General features: G+C 36.6%; 1 protein-coding gene across 1 annotated transcript in view; it reads right to left on the reverse strand.

Moving 5' to 3' along the window:
• Positions 1-13,313, reverse strand: part of LOC150103121 (uncharacterized) — an 88,121-nt gene extending 74,808 nt beyond the window's left edge. The window contains exon 1 of the mRNA XM_090398230.1: positions 12,297-13,313. Within this exon, the coding sequence (XP_090254356.1) occupies positions 12,297-13,044 (748 nt within the window). The 5' untranslated portion in view covers positions 13,045-13,313. The remainder of the gene's footprint in view (positions 1-12,296) is intronic.
• Between the last annotated feature and the right edge of the window lie 713 nt (positions 13,314-14,026).

Here is a 14,026-nt window from a genome sequence, read left to right on the forward strand (position 1 = left end):
CTTATGAGAGTCCCACGAATTTCGGATAGGGACTAATAAGAATTTTCAAGTCTCATAGGAAGCTTGTTGATCACAAGAGAAATAATAGTTGCACCAACATCCAGAGGGATGCCAATCCACAGTCTGCAAAGTGGCAATGATATCTAGTCATCCAAGCTCTGAGAAAAATACACAAGAATATTAGAGACAGTAATACTTTTAATCAGTTAATTTCGGTCAGAATCCTGATTCCGGACTGGCAACTAATTAGTTCTTTTGTCTTCACAAACATAAATTGATAGAACTCACACTTTCAGATAGTTATATGTTACTACGGTTAGGAACCACGAAATAGTAAAAGTTGAATGATGTATCCTCTCCCCTGATGACTATAAAATCATTGATAGCCTTGCACCAGCTATCAGTGATTGATAAGGGCGGCGATTGACTATTCTCGATCTAAAGAAAAGAGACTTGCCTACTCCCAATAAAAGATGTTAGAGCAGTGGTCGCCAAAGTGGTCGATAGAAAAATATAAGACATCATTTTACGGGTAATATTTAATTCGGTTAACTTGGATTACCTCCATCCTGAATGACAACGCAATTAAGAGTGAATCGTGGGAACAGTGACATGAATAGGACCTGTAAGATGGAGCAAGGGCATGAAAACAGTTACGAAGGCCCATCATGTAGGCCAAAATGACGTATTTACCAATAAACGGATGTCGGTGGTTCCCACCTGGCGGCGCAGCGGGAGCGAGATGGCAACACGTGCATGGTTACTTATTTACTTATACTTACAAGTATTCGATCCCAGTCTCATTTTTGCGCATCGACATACAAGTGAGCGTTAATGTTCTAAAATTCATCAACATACATATTATAATTCAATCGTTATTCATTCACGAACTGAACTTCTCTATGTTGAAGAGTTGAGCATGGCTGGTAGTTTTGTACATCCTATATATACCTATAGGAAGATTGTATTATTGTTATTTTGTTATCTAAATTAAATTTTATATTTTATATATTAGTTATCCCTCCTATCAAATATGTAATGTTAGGAAGGACGTCAAAAACGTATCCCTTTGACGTTAAGTCTATACAATAATAGATACTATATTATACATACAAGAAACACTGTAATTATAAAATAAACAATCTAAAAACTCACATAAGCGTCTTTTTTTGCTTGTCTCCTATTATAATTAAGTAATAGTAAAATAGAGGGGGTCGATAAAAAAATAAACTCTTGAAGGGGTCGACGGTCAAAGAAGTTTGGCGACCCCTGTGTTAGAGAATTTATTTACTTCTACTGTATATCTTAAAATAATTCATTCAAAAAAAAAAAAAATTTAAGCGTCTAAAACCTTTTCAATGCATTTTGTGACTTAACACGAAACAATAATATACTATAATGCGATAAACAGGGAGAGGCCACTCTCCCTGAGCACAACTGTATGGAGAATAATTAGCTGTCTTATTTAGTGGTATGATATGCAGACCACCAACGTTTCTATTTCGCGGGAGGAAGAACCTTATCATCCCCCAATAGCATTAACTTACTCGCTTTCAGGTAGAAAGATGAACCCTTATAACTGTTCTTAGCTACTCAGACGGGATTTGACTCAAATCTTTCCTGTCTGATAAATGAACAATAACACGTATCTGATGGCAAAAGTCGTACCTCTTTCTTCTGTGTATGAATACAATATTTTTAAACATTTTTTAAAATTATATATTTATTTGTTAATCATCCAGAATTGGGCCTTTCATTTTAACACTGCTTCAAGGATGGTTGATATCTAGTTAATAACGAATCTTTCTTACACTAAATTATTTGTCCAAATTGGACAGTTGGTTCCTCTTGAATGAACCGAAGTTGATGTGTAATAGCCTGTTTATAATAAAACGCTTTCTCCTTTGCTACGTATTACTACGTTTCTGTTAGCAGCACAGAGCAACGTGTTACTATGGCAACATTTCCGGTAGTTTTCGTCAGCTTTAATTCTTGTTAGTTTGTAAATTTATGCTGTTACAAGCATTATTCGAGTTGATCTATATTTCCATATTCAATAATTAACTCAATTTGTTTATTCTACATTCATTTTTGACTGTTAACGAGCTTTCATAATCATGTCACGACCTTTCCCATCATAAGAAGCCTTTCAAAGTGTCTAAAACCAATGTCATAATATAATAAATAACACCTTTTGAAGCGTGTACTTCATTCACGAAATACAGTATATGTTTATTATTTTGTCTCAGCATGCGTTAATTGAGATGCGCAGATTTCCTTGCACTCGCGGCTCTATTTTGTGCCATTGGCGATCTGTAATTGCTTCGACACTTACTAATCAGTCACTTTGCGTTTGTGACCAATTAAATTTCGTGACGCAGCACATGATTGGCCAGAGATCGAGTGTTATCAGCGTTGATTATTTAGTACAGACTTGTTTACTACGTTCCTTGTTAAAATCATTTTGGCATGATGATCAAGACAATATCGGAACCATCCTACAAGATGGGATAAAATAAAGGATTTATTTTCGATGGATAATGTGATGTAGCAGTGGAAAGCGAAAAAGTAGTTCTAAAAAGCAGTTCCATCTTTATTGTCCGATTGCCTAGTAACGAAGTCCCTGAAGGCGGATAAAATCGGAATCATTTTAAATTGGCTCGACTCTCTTGAGCATTTTGTTCACTTTGAAGCGCTAAATGCCATGTTTACTGCGCTTTCACGTGGGTGCAGAAGATTAGACAAGGACTGTGGATATAAAGGGAGGATATCTCTTTGCAAGGGTTTTAGAATCTATGAAATAACGAGGAAATATCAAATATTTTAAAGGTTACACAGAATTGCTACCGCAAAAATCTTTGTTACACCATGTTACGCTTCGGGAAAGAAAGAAAAAAAAAAAACTATTACAACCAAACAAAATATACATTTGGAGTTATTGGGTCTATGCTTTGATTTAATTCACTACTAATAAAATTTTTTTGAACTACCTACGACGTAAGAAATATTCACAAGAGTTTTTCCACTAAAGATTTTTTTTTTTTTTTAGGAAAACTTTGTTTTCCAGCTATAGAAGAGACACGTGGATTCACGGACACAATAGACTGGAAATAGGATTAATTATATTTACTAAATCAGATTTGTATGAAGCTAAATTGCTTTATAACAACAATATTGGGGTTATACATAAAAGGTGGAAGATTAGGGTTAGGACATTGAACTAAAATCATAAAATCATTTTAGACATTCAAATAATTTGATTAAAGACCACTGCTTCAATTTAATTTAAATCATGGTTACAACCTAATCACTAAAATTACACCCAATCATGATTTACGTTTCTGTTTCAATCGCCTTACTTAAAAGCATATTTGCAGTAAAAAAATACTGAAATTTGCCATTCTTGTCAGTAGCTTATGTGAAATGTACTCGAACGCACGAAGCATGACGTCACTGAATACTCATGTGATGTCGTGACGACAATACAGTATTGAAAATATTTTCTCACAAAATATTAATTTAGATTCTCTTCTCTCTGAAAAATTTTTCCATAGCTTGACTCATTATATTTCATATATTCTAAAATCTTATATAATTCTCTTAGAAATAAACTTATATAAAACTTAAAATGGATATTTATTGTTTTTAAATTCTAAAATTACAGAATACGCCTTAACGTATTTTAAATCATTTTCTTATAATTAAAGCAATGATAGAAAGTTGAAAGTTCCATAAACCCCGCACACTTCCAGCAAAGTGTGCAGACTGCGGAGGACCACACCCTGCAAACTATAGGGGCTGTATAGCATTTCCCCAAAACCAAAAGATACAACTCAAAACCAGTAAACCTCTTCAAGAACACACGTCCTCCCTTCAAACCATAGTCTCCACAACGGATGGAAGATCGTATGCTGAAGTTACAAGATCAACCTTCCAAAACCAAATCAGTCACAGCAAATCAACAAACCTATCCTACAGAACATAACAAGCCACTTAGGTGAAATGCTTGCTGAACTCCGACAAACCAACCCAACTCAAGAAGCCAAGGATATCATCTTAAGGCACACACAATCACTCCTTATGGAAATTCTTAATGGATAAGTCTAAAATAAAACCGAAATCGTTACAAATTGTTTCATGGAACGCAAATGGTTTATCTATCAAATTACAGGAGCTGCAGGAGTTTGCAGCAGAAACCCAAGCAGACATCATCCTCATAAATGAAACACATCTTCTTCCAAGTGACAAAATCAGAATCAACGGTTATAGCACTTACCGTACAGACAGATGCTTTGCTAGAGGTGGAGGCACTGCCATCTTTGTGAAAAGAAACATAAAACATAATTCAATAGCCGAACCCCAAACAGGACGCATGGAAACTACAGGAATAGAAATACATATGGAAAACACAAGCAGCATTACGATATATGCAACCTACAACCCCCTAAATTAAAAAACTCCTTGAATCTGACTTAGATGTGATACTAAATACAGGCAGAGCAGTGATTATATCCGGAGATTTTAATGCCAAACATTCAGTCTGGAACTTCAGAAACTCAAATATTAACGGAAGAATACTAAACTCTTACACTACTTCAAGGAATATAACAGTAATAGTACCCACTGAACCCACACATTACGGAGCAACCGGACGTCCTGATGTACTAGATATAGCTATATTAAAAAACATAGCGCACAGCTATCAGATACAAGAAATCAACGACTAATGATGGTCATATGGTGCCTAGTTGTAATATGATGGTCATAACCCCATCATATTACAACTAGGCACCATACTAGATTTCACGGAAAACACCACCACATTTATAAATTGGAAACAACTTCCCTCAACCTTCCAGGAAAACCTTGGTCCAATACCGCATATAATATCTGCGGAAGATGTAGAAAAAGCAGTGAAAACTCTTGAAAAACAACTGACAGCTATAACACAGGTAACAAATATAACCAAATATGCACCATCAAATAAACTCCCAGAGGATATAAAACGTCTTATCCAAGAGAAAAACAGAATAAGAAGACAATATCAGAGAACAATGGATCCAGCGGATAAACAAGCAGTGAATAGAGCAACAAACCAGGTTCGATATGCCCTAAAGGACCACCGTAACCAACTCTGGAATAACAAAATTCTCCAATTAAACACAGAGGATCAATCAATCAATGGAAAATGATGAAATCACTCCGTTCAAAGCGTTTTACATTTCCTCCAATCCAAGGTGAATCTAATGTTGTCTACAACGACGAGGAAAAAAGCTGAAGCATTTGCTGACAGTTTAGAAAAACAATGCAGCCCCAATTATATCAATACCGATATAAATTTCATAAGTTAAATTCACACCCAAGTGCGTAAAATAACTCAAAATGCCTCACTCTAATCCAATAACAAATCCGTGTCACCAACAGAAATATATGAGATTTTAAGAAAACTAAATAACAAAAAGGCTCCGGGTCCAGATGGAATAATAAACAAGGTACTGAAGTTACTTCCCCGCAAAGGGGTTATGCATCTGGTAGCCATCATTAATGCCATCCTCCGGCTAAATTATTTCCTAGAGCGATGGAAAATTGCCGACGTTTTCCTAATTCCCAAACCTGGAAAAAAATACACAGTTGCCTGAAAATTACAGACCAATCAGCCTTTTTTCATGCATAGGTAAAATAGCCGAACGTGCTATTCTCACACGGGTTCAAGAGGCAACAGATATCAACCATGTCATTCAAGATGAACAATTCGGCTTTAGGAAATATCACTCCACAACGCTACAAATTTATAGAGTTATCGAACATACAACCCAAGGGTATGAATGGCACCAACACTCTGGCGCAGTTTTCCTGGACATCACTCAGGCATTTGATAGAATGTGGCATCACGGACTAATTTTTAAACTTCACGAAGTTGGTACTCCACACCACTAGTTCTACTTATCAAGTCATATCTAAATAACAGAAAATTTAAAATAAAACTCAACGGTATCAGATCCACAGATAGGAGAATCACGGCCGGAGTCCCTCAAGGCTCTCTGCTATCTACCCTACTTTTTCAAGGCTCTCTGCTATCACCGCCTCTATATGCCGATGACACAATCATTATAGCCATATCCCTCCGTCCACACCTGGCCACAATCAAGCTGCAGAGAGCAGTCAGTGAATTGGAGGATTGGTACACCAAGTGGCGTATCGCAATTAATCCAAACAAAAGCTCTGCAGTACTTTTCACCAGACGTAAAGCAGAACCGAATACAAGCATACAAATGTTTGGTAAAACCATCCCTTGGCGCAATTCTACCAAATATCTGGGAGTTCATCTTGATAGACGTCTAAATTTCAAGTCATATATGGATAGTGTCGCCACTAAGGCAAGTCAGACCATAGCACAGCTATATCCACTTTTGAATAGGAACAGCTTCCTAAGCATAAGCAACAAAGTCCTCCTTTTCAAATCGGTAATCAGACCGCAACTAACTTACGCCTCTCCAACCTGGGGGTCACACGACTAAACGCAACATCAACAGACTTCAGATAATACAGAATAAATGCCTAAGAATGGCATTTAATGCCCCATTGTTCGTCAGAAACATCCAGTTACATCAAGAAGCCAATCTTCCAGATATTAAGACCTACATGACCAGCATTGGGAAGAAATTCTTCACAATCACGGATAATCACCCAAATCAGTTAGTTCGACAGGCAGCGGACTACAAGCCCTCAGATCGTTTCAAACATAAAAAACCGAAATCCTCCATCGCAAGAGAAAGCTGATACAGCCTCAATGCTCACAATGAGCGGGTAAATTACCCACAATAATCTCATCACCCACAATCTAAAATCCAGATGAAGGGATAAAGAGTCAAGGACTCAGTCCATCAACCAATTTAGTTCCAAGTTGTAAGTTTCATAACATGTGTAAGTAATGAAATGAAGCATTTTCACTAGAAAAATGCTAAATACTATTTGTCTCTGAACATTTCAAAGGTTAACTGAAACATAAACATTGGAAGAAAATTCCTTAGCTCACCTACGGTACAAAATGTACTATAGGTTTGCAAATAACCTTTCGTGGAAGGAGCAACATAAAAAAATCTTCCAAATACCAAAACATACATCAACAAAGCTAGGTTACAATGCTGCTTAGCACAAAAAAATGTGATTATTTTGATCTCTATCATCTACGAGCAGAGACTCTGACTATGCAGTTTATGCATTTAGAAAATCTCAAAAAAAAAAAAAAAAAAAAAAAAAAGAGTTGAGTTGATAAAGCAATTCACTTGCATCTTTTAAAGTTGATTGTTCTCAACTTGACCGAAGTACTTTACCAGACTTGATCTCTCGAGGACATTTCTTAGAAAAGATAGCACTTAATACCACATCTTCTTCTATCGAACACCGAATAGTCAAGTAAAAACAAGTGCGCTAAGGGAATAGAGATGAAATGGATTTAAAGTGGTGTCAGCACTTGCATGTATGAAGAGACCGGAACCACGTCAATATTTGTTCCGTCTTTTAAAAGCGGGGTAACACGAGAAGGTAGTAGAGCGTTCCTCTTTGCCGCAAGGAATGCTGGGAAGAAAATTCGAGACAACTAAGTTGATTATGCTATTAAGTTGCCTTGTGAATTGTTTTGAAGTCAAGGCTAATTAAAAGCTGCTGAACACACACACACATACACGATAGGAGCAGAAATCTCTGTGCTTGAAGCATTCTCCTTCCGGTATTGTCCTGCCCTCTAGAGGATAACTTAAATCTGTTTTGATGATGACCTAACTTTGCAAATCTTCGCCGGATGGATACAATACTGCTAATTTAAACAATTCTCTAATCGAATGTTTTCTCCCACTAGACATCAAACACATTTTAAATCATTCCTTATTAATATATACACACTTAAAAGCTAAATTATAAATTTCTTGTAAAAAGATTTTTCAAATATAATTCGCAATGATTACTAATTAGTGTATCGGCTAATGCTGATTAAATCAGCTAGTATTTAATCAACAACCTCTTAAGTAGTTACGATTTCGAAGAATTAGAAAGGAAAACAAAATCTAAGACTAACTACCCAAGCTAAAGTAAATAGTAAAATGAAAATTATCATTTATAAAATTATTTTAATACAGACTTAATAAATGTTGGAACAAATGCCTTTTCAAATGTAAATTCCAGAGCTTAAAACACACAGCAACTTTTGTCTGGAGAGCATTGAGTGAACTCAACACCAGTAAAATTCTTTCTGTTGAGAAAATAGTTCGTTTCAACTACCATCAAACCCCGCTGATATTTTTGTCTTTTAAATTTATTTCCTTCACATTGACCTACATTTCAAAAACAAGTTTATGTACATTTCGATAATTTTACGAAGCTTTCTTGTTTTTTAAAAGCAGATATCTATGTAATGCATTAGCAATAGAGGGCGCTATTCACCATTGTTGTACATTACACACATACTTAGTACCTTCTGTATCCAATAGTCTTCTAGAAATGCTTTTACCGTTTTCGAAATAAAAGCTTTTTTTTCCCCAATTTATGCATTCAGCTTAGTCGTTCTATTCGCGTTCTTGTAACAAAGCAAACCAATTCTCCATTTTTATGCTTTTTTCCGCAAAAGTAAATCTTCATCAAGTGTAGCAAGCATGCCAGAAACGAAATTAGCTGGAATGCTATCAGGAATTTTATCAGTATAAGTTTTAAATTTATTTGACAAATTTTAAGTGCAAAAGAAAATCAGACAGAAATAACTTTGCATACATATTCTCATGATATCCCCTAAAGGATGACATCTCTTTTTATAACTTCAAATTTCGAACATTCCGTAAGGATGTATTTTCGTGAATATTTTGTTTTTGATTAAAAAAAAAATATTGCAGTTTAGGCATAAATTAAATATAATAACGATCTCCTTGATAGTAACTTCAAGGAGAATTGATAGAGGGCGCCCTACTTATTGTTTCTGGAAATACAGTAAAGCCATTCCTCTGCATATCATAAGTAGGTTGCACACTGATTTTTTTTTTTTTTCCTCCTTTCGCGTACCGCATGTCTGCTCACTAATTACATACGCTAAGTATTAGACATTGCTAACAGCTGAACTAAATAGCAAAACATTAATTTCACAGTGGTCATAGTATCTGTTCAAACGAGCATTATATTTGACCTGCAGTTATTCGTTTGTGTTACTGGCGTTCTCTAGAATAAGTGACACCAAAGCAGCGAACTACTATTTGATTTTCAATTTATATACAGAAAGGCACTTTAAGTGCATTCCTGTTATACGTAAAATCCACTTTATCAGAAGTACCACGTGTTGGTTCTAGGCCGCATTAAGCGGATAGGCAGCTATCGAAGAAGAGTATTCACTTCCGAAAATAGACAAACACCATGACTTAATTAATTAATTTTGAGCACCGCTATAGGATAGACAGTACCAGACATGTCTTTAGAAGTATCATGAAAAGTGCCTCGTCCAACCCAGAAGAAGAAAAAAAATGCTAAATAAAACTGTCTTCATGCAAATGATTGTCTACTGTGTATCATGTAAGGTACAACCAGTGGAGCACCCAGAGGGAGGGTCAAGGGGACCGCCCCCCCCCAAAAAAAAGAAAAAGGAAAAAAAAAACACTAGAAAAGTTTCCAAAGCTCTTTTCCTAATAAAAATATTTTTTTAAATATTTTTATGTTGTGTTGTGTCTTCTATTTCTATACTACTTATGAATTAGCGATCATTGCAAATGCTAAGTGATAAGTCGTATGCGATGCGTAGTGTGTGTATTCTCAACTCGTCCCCCCTCCCAAGATTAAATTGGGTACAACTAGAAAATATCCTTCGATTCATCCAGTGGTATTCTTGCATCATGTGAGAGGTCTACGGACGTTTAGAAGAATCGATCTTTCCAACTGTCGGATCTATTACAAACGTGGTACAGCACATTTGGTAACACTTCAGGTTGTTGATGTTGAAGTGTAAGTTTTTGCAACACACAAGAACTTCTGATAATGTTAGACCAACGTCTGAAACCACAAGCCTACTTGGGCATTGTTTCTAACCAAGTGAATCCCTTAATAGTCAATTTATCCATCTGGCAATGTGGGTACTTGCTGGAAACAAGATCATACTTGCCATGACATGTCGCAACAAGCAAATCGTTTGAGATGGTCTTGGAACTTATTTAGAATTAGCTCAAGCAGGTAAAACTATTGGGGATTGATAAAAAGAATATGTTCTGTTGTGCGCGACGAAAGGAGGAAGATTTTTTTTTCTAGGAGGAAACAGTCCACCTCCGTCTGAACCCGGTAACTCTCCCTCAGTTGATCAGTCGTTATAAATTATTTTTGCGTTCTAGATGGAATTCGAACCAGACTCTTTCCACCAAAATCTTTCCTCTTTGGTGGAAAGATTCGAAGAATGTAATTAAATCAGAAAAAAATTGTAATTTCTTCGAAGATTTTTAAGTGGTAATTTTATCTTTTCAGAACGGTATTATTTCATGTTATCGTAGGAATCTAATCGGTCATTGAAGCGCCGTTCTGTTTTTAAAGCGAGATGATTTTATTCGGTAATAGCACCTTCACTTAGCATCGGAACTGACAATTAATTTCGCTCACTTCAAAAGAGTTTGAAGGACATGAATTTCAATAATTTTCTGCAGGTTAATGTAATTATTAAAGAGTTTACAAAAGGGGGAAAACTCGTTTAATCTCCTCGGGCATTTGTTTAGAGTCATCCAATCTGCAAACAGCTTTGTTTCTTAGTGGAAATAATGAATATAAATGCATATTTGATAGTATTTAATTTACAATTTAATTACGAAAAAATTATAGTATTTACATTTATTTTGACTAAACAAAACAACCAAACGTATTCATTTTATCTCTGCAAATGTTTCAGGTTCGTTTGAAACGAATTTGCAATGGACTTTTGTTCTAAGCAATTTTTAGTATGCGTATCAAGGATTTAGGCCTAGCATGGCCTGTTCCGGCCTTAGAAGTCATCGTTGAATCGTTTAAGAGGACGTCCTGGTTTTCTTTTTCCTAATGGCTTGTACTTTAAGGATTGTTTTGGTAATCTTTCTGTTTTCATTCTTTGAACGTGTTCCATCCATTTATGTTTATATTTTTTATTTTTTTCTATTAGTGGTTCTTGGTTTAATTCTTTCATAATTTCTTCGTTTCTTTTGTGATCAAATAGGGTATACTTTGCAGTTTTTCTCATAAACTTCATTTCTGCTGTTGTTAATCTTTGTTTGTCTTTTTGTTTTATTATCCAGATTTCGCTTCCATACATTAAGACCGGTAGAGCTAATGTATTGCATACATTTAGTCTGGTTTGTTTTTGAACTAGGTTTGGTTTAAATATAGAGTTAATTACACCTGTTATTTTTAAATATTTTGCAATTTTTACGTTTATATCTTTTTCATATGTGATCATACATTCTACGTAGTTAAATGAATTCACCTGTTCCAAGATCTTGTTATCTATCACTATCTTAGTTCTTGTGCATTCATATTACGATAATTTCATATCTCTTCCTATAGCCATAAAACAACTACTAAATGTTTTAGTGGAACCAAACACCATGTATACTACTTTTGCGTAATTATAAATGTAATTTTAATTTATTTTTTTCTAGAAAAAGAATGCGTTTTATATATTTTAGTTATAAATAATGTCAACATTTTATCAATTTTTAAACTTCCTAAAATTCTAAATATACACCTTTATAAATAATCAATATAAGTATTATAAAAAATTGAGTGTATCTTATGTTAAAGATGGTTGGAGATGCGGTGATTAATACCCTTGGAGGGTAATGGATGGCAATGCTGTAGCCAATGAAGTTTTAACTGAGGCTCGGCTATTGCTGTTACCCTCCTGCCATGATCAGAGCTTTAATAGTTCAATAACACCTTATCTCTACACTGTCCTCTGCAGATAACGGGGAAGATGGAAAGCATTCTTGCTTCGCCCCTTTAAGCCAGTCCTGATAAGGACTATGTTAAAGATGTAAATATATTTTATTATAATTCACTGCCATTTTGAACTTTCGATATATTAAATCTGTTATAAATTTTCAAAATTTAGTATATGAACAGAGAGGAAAATGTTAGAATAATCGCATGAATAAACAAACATATATATTAAATAATCTTACTTGTAATTAAGGGGATACAAATCCCTTGTTGTTCAACTGTCAGTAAGCAAAACTCTAAGATCGAGAACTTTGCTTACTGGCATGGTGTGATGGTTTAAAAAAAGATCGGTAATAAGATGCAAGCCAACTCACCTTGCGAACAGTCGTAAGCATTCATATACTCCGAGGTCATGAACTGGGTCACTAATGCCGTCTTCCCCGCTCCGACTCCACCTAACATAGCGACACGGCAAGAAACAGCACGACCCGGTCCAGAAGAGTACGAAGTGTTGTTGGATGCGCAAGAGGTTCCGTTGCCACCCGTGTGGCTAGAAACGGTGGACGCCACACTGGTGTTGCTTCGGGATCGTTGACGGAAGAGGTCACCGCGGTTCAACACGTTTCCTTTGGACGTAATGCTGAAGTTACGGAGCAGATAGCAATCGTCGTCCGTCTCCAAGTCGGGAATCATCGGCGGGCTCGGACTCAGGTTGCGTTCTTGCAACCTCGCGTGCAGTCGTTTACGGGCCAACAAGAAACTGTTATTGTCCGAAGGCATGGTGGTCACTCTTGGGCGGAAGCCATCCTCCGATTGAAGTTGTTGGGCGGTCGGACGTCGCATGGTCCTGAAAGACAGCGATCGGTTGTGGTGTGGATTTACTGCACGAGGACGACGCAGTAAGGGACTGTAATCCGCGATGTTTCCGGAGTCTGCAAATCGTTTGATCATCCCTTCGACAGTGGCTCGCTGACCTGTTGCCGTGCTCTTGAGGGAATCGGCACGACCGACATTCGGATTAGCGGGTTCCGAATCAGTGAGATCCGGAGCACTGTGGGGTAGATGACCCTGGGATCGAAGTCCGCAAAAGTCTGTGGGTAATAGAGTACTCGCGTTGTGCATGTCGGAAGTGGGTTCAGAGGTCCTGTTTGAAAGTTAAACGACGACTGATGACGAATCTTGGAACAGATCTAATACGGAAGTAAGCGATCGGTGTAACGGAGGATTCCGCCACTCAGATGACTGCATATTCAAGACTCGACTTCTTACTACCACTCAGAAGATCCCGACCGAGAATTATTCACTTGGCGACACCTGCGCGCGCTCTCTCTCTCTCTCTCTAATCTCCGAGTCGCTCCTCACCAATGATGTCACGGTCGTTTACTCGAACTGAAGAGAAGTGCAGCGAACGCTGCTGCTTACCTCATCCAAACACACCTCCGAGCAGACATAGAGCGGACGATACTTGAGGGAAAACACATTTTCATCTGGGAAACCTCGCAATGAGTGGAACGGTCCACTATGCAAGTAAGGGAGGGGATGTTGCTGTGAGGTCAGCGCAGGTGGAAAGGATGGAGAGAAAAAAATCAGCTGACTCCTTGATGGGCACTGATTACATTTTGTTCTTTCTGAATTAATTACAGCTTTCAGTGAAGTGTTAAGAGATTCGTTTAACTGAAAGGTAGTTTTAATTTCTGGAGAAATGAACCAGATGCGCATTGCTAGGTGCGCAGTAGACATTTTTTTGAAAGACTGTAGTTTCTAGAGGAAGTAAATTGTTCTTTTATTAGAACAGATTTTATTGTTGCGTGTGTAGGAACCAAATAGCCGTTAGAGAAAGTAATAACAAAACTGTCATAAAAGTACAAGAATATACAACATTCGCAAGTATACATGGGTGGTTTTATCGGTAAAAGATCACTTTATTGGGGGATGCTGTTAGCGATTTATATCTGAAGAAAAGTTGAGAACAGTCTGAACAGTGCCTGGAAAAGCACTTAAAGGCAAAACTTCACCAATTACTGAGTGTTTGGCGATTTATTTGTAAGATTAGGAATAGTTTGAGCATTCCTAAGAATATTAAATATTTTTAGTAAATCTAATT

The sequence above is a fragment of the Typopeltis vanoorti genome, chromosome 9, assembly GCF_054136105.1.
Source record: "Typopeltis vanoorti isolate ZY-2024b chromosome 9, IOZ_Tvanoo_1.0, whole genome shotgun sequence".
Taxonomy (NCBI): domain Eukaryota; kingdom Metazoa; phylum Arthropoda; class Arachnida; order Uropygi; family Thelyphonidae; genus Typopeltis; species Typopeltis vanoorti.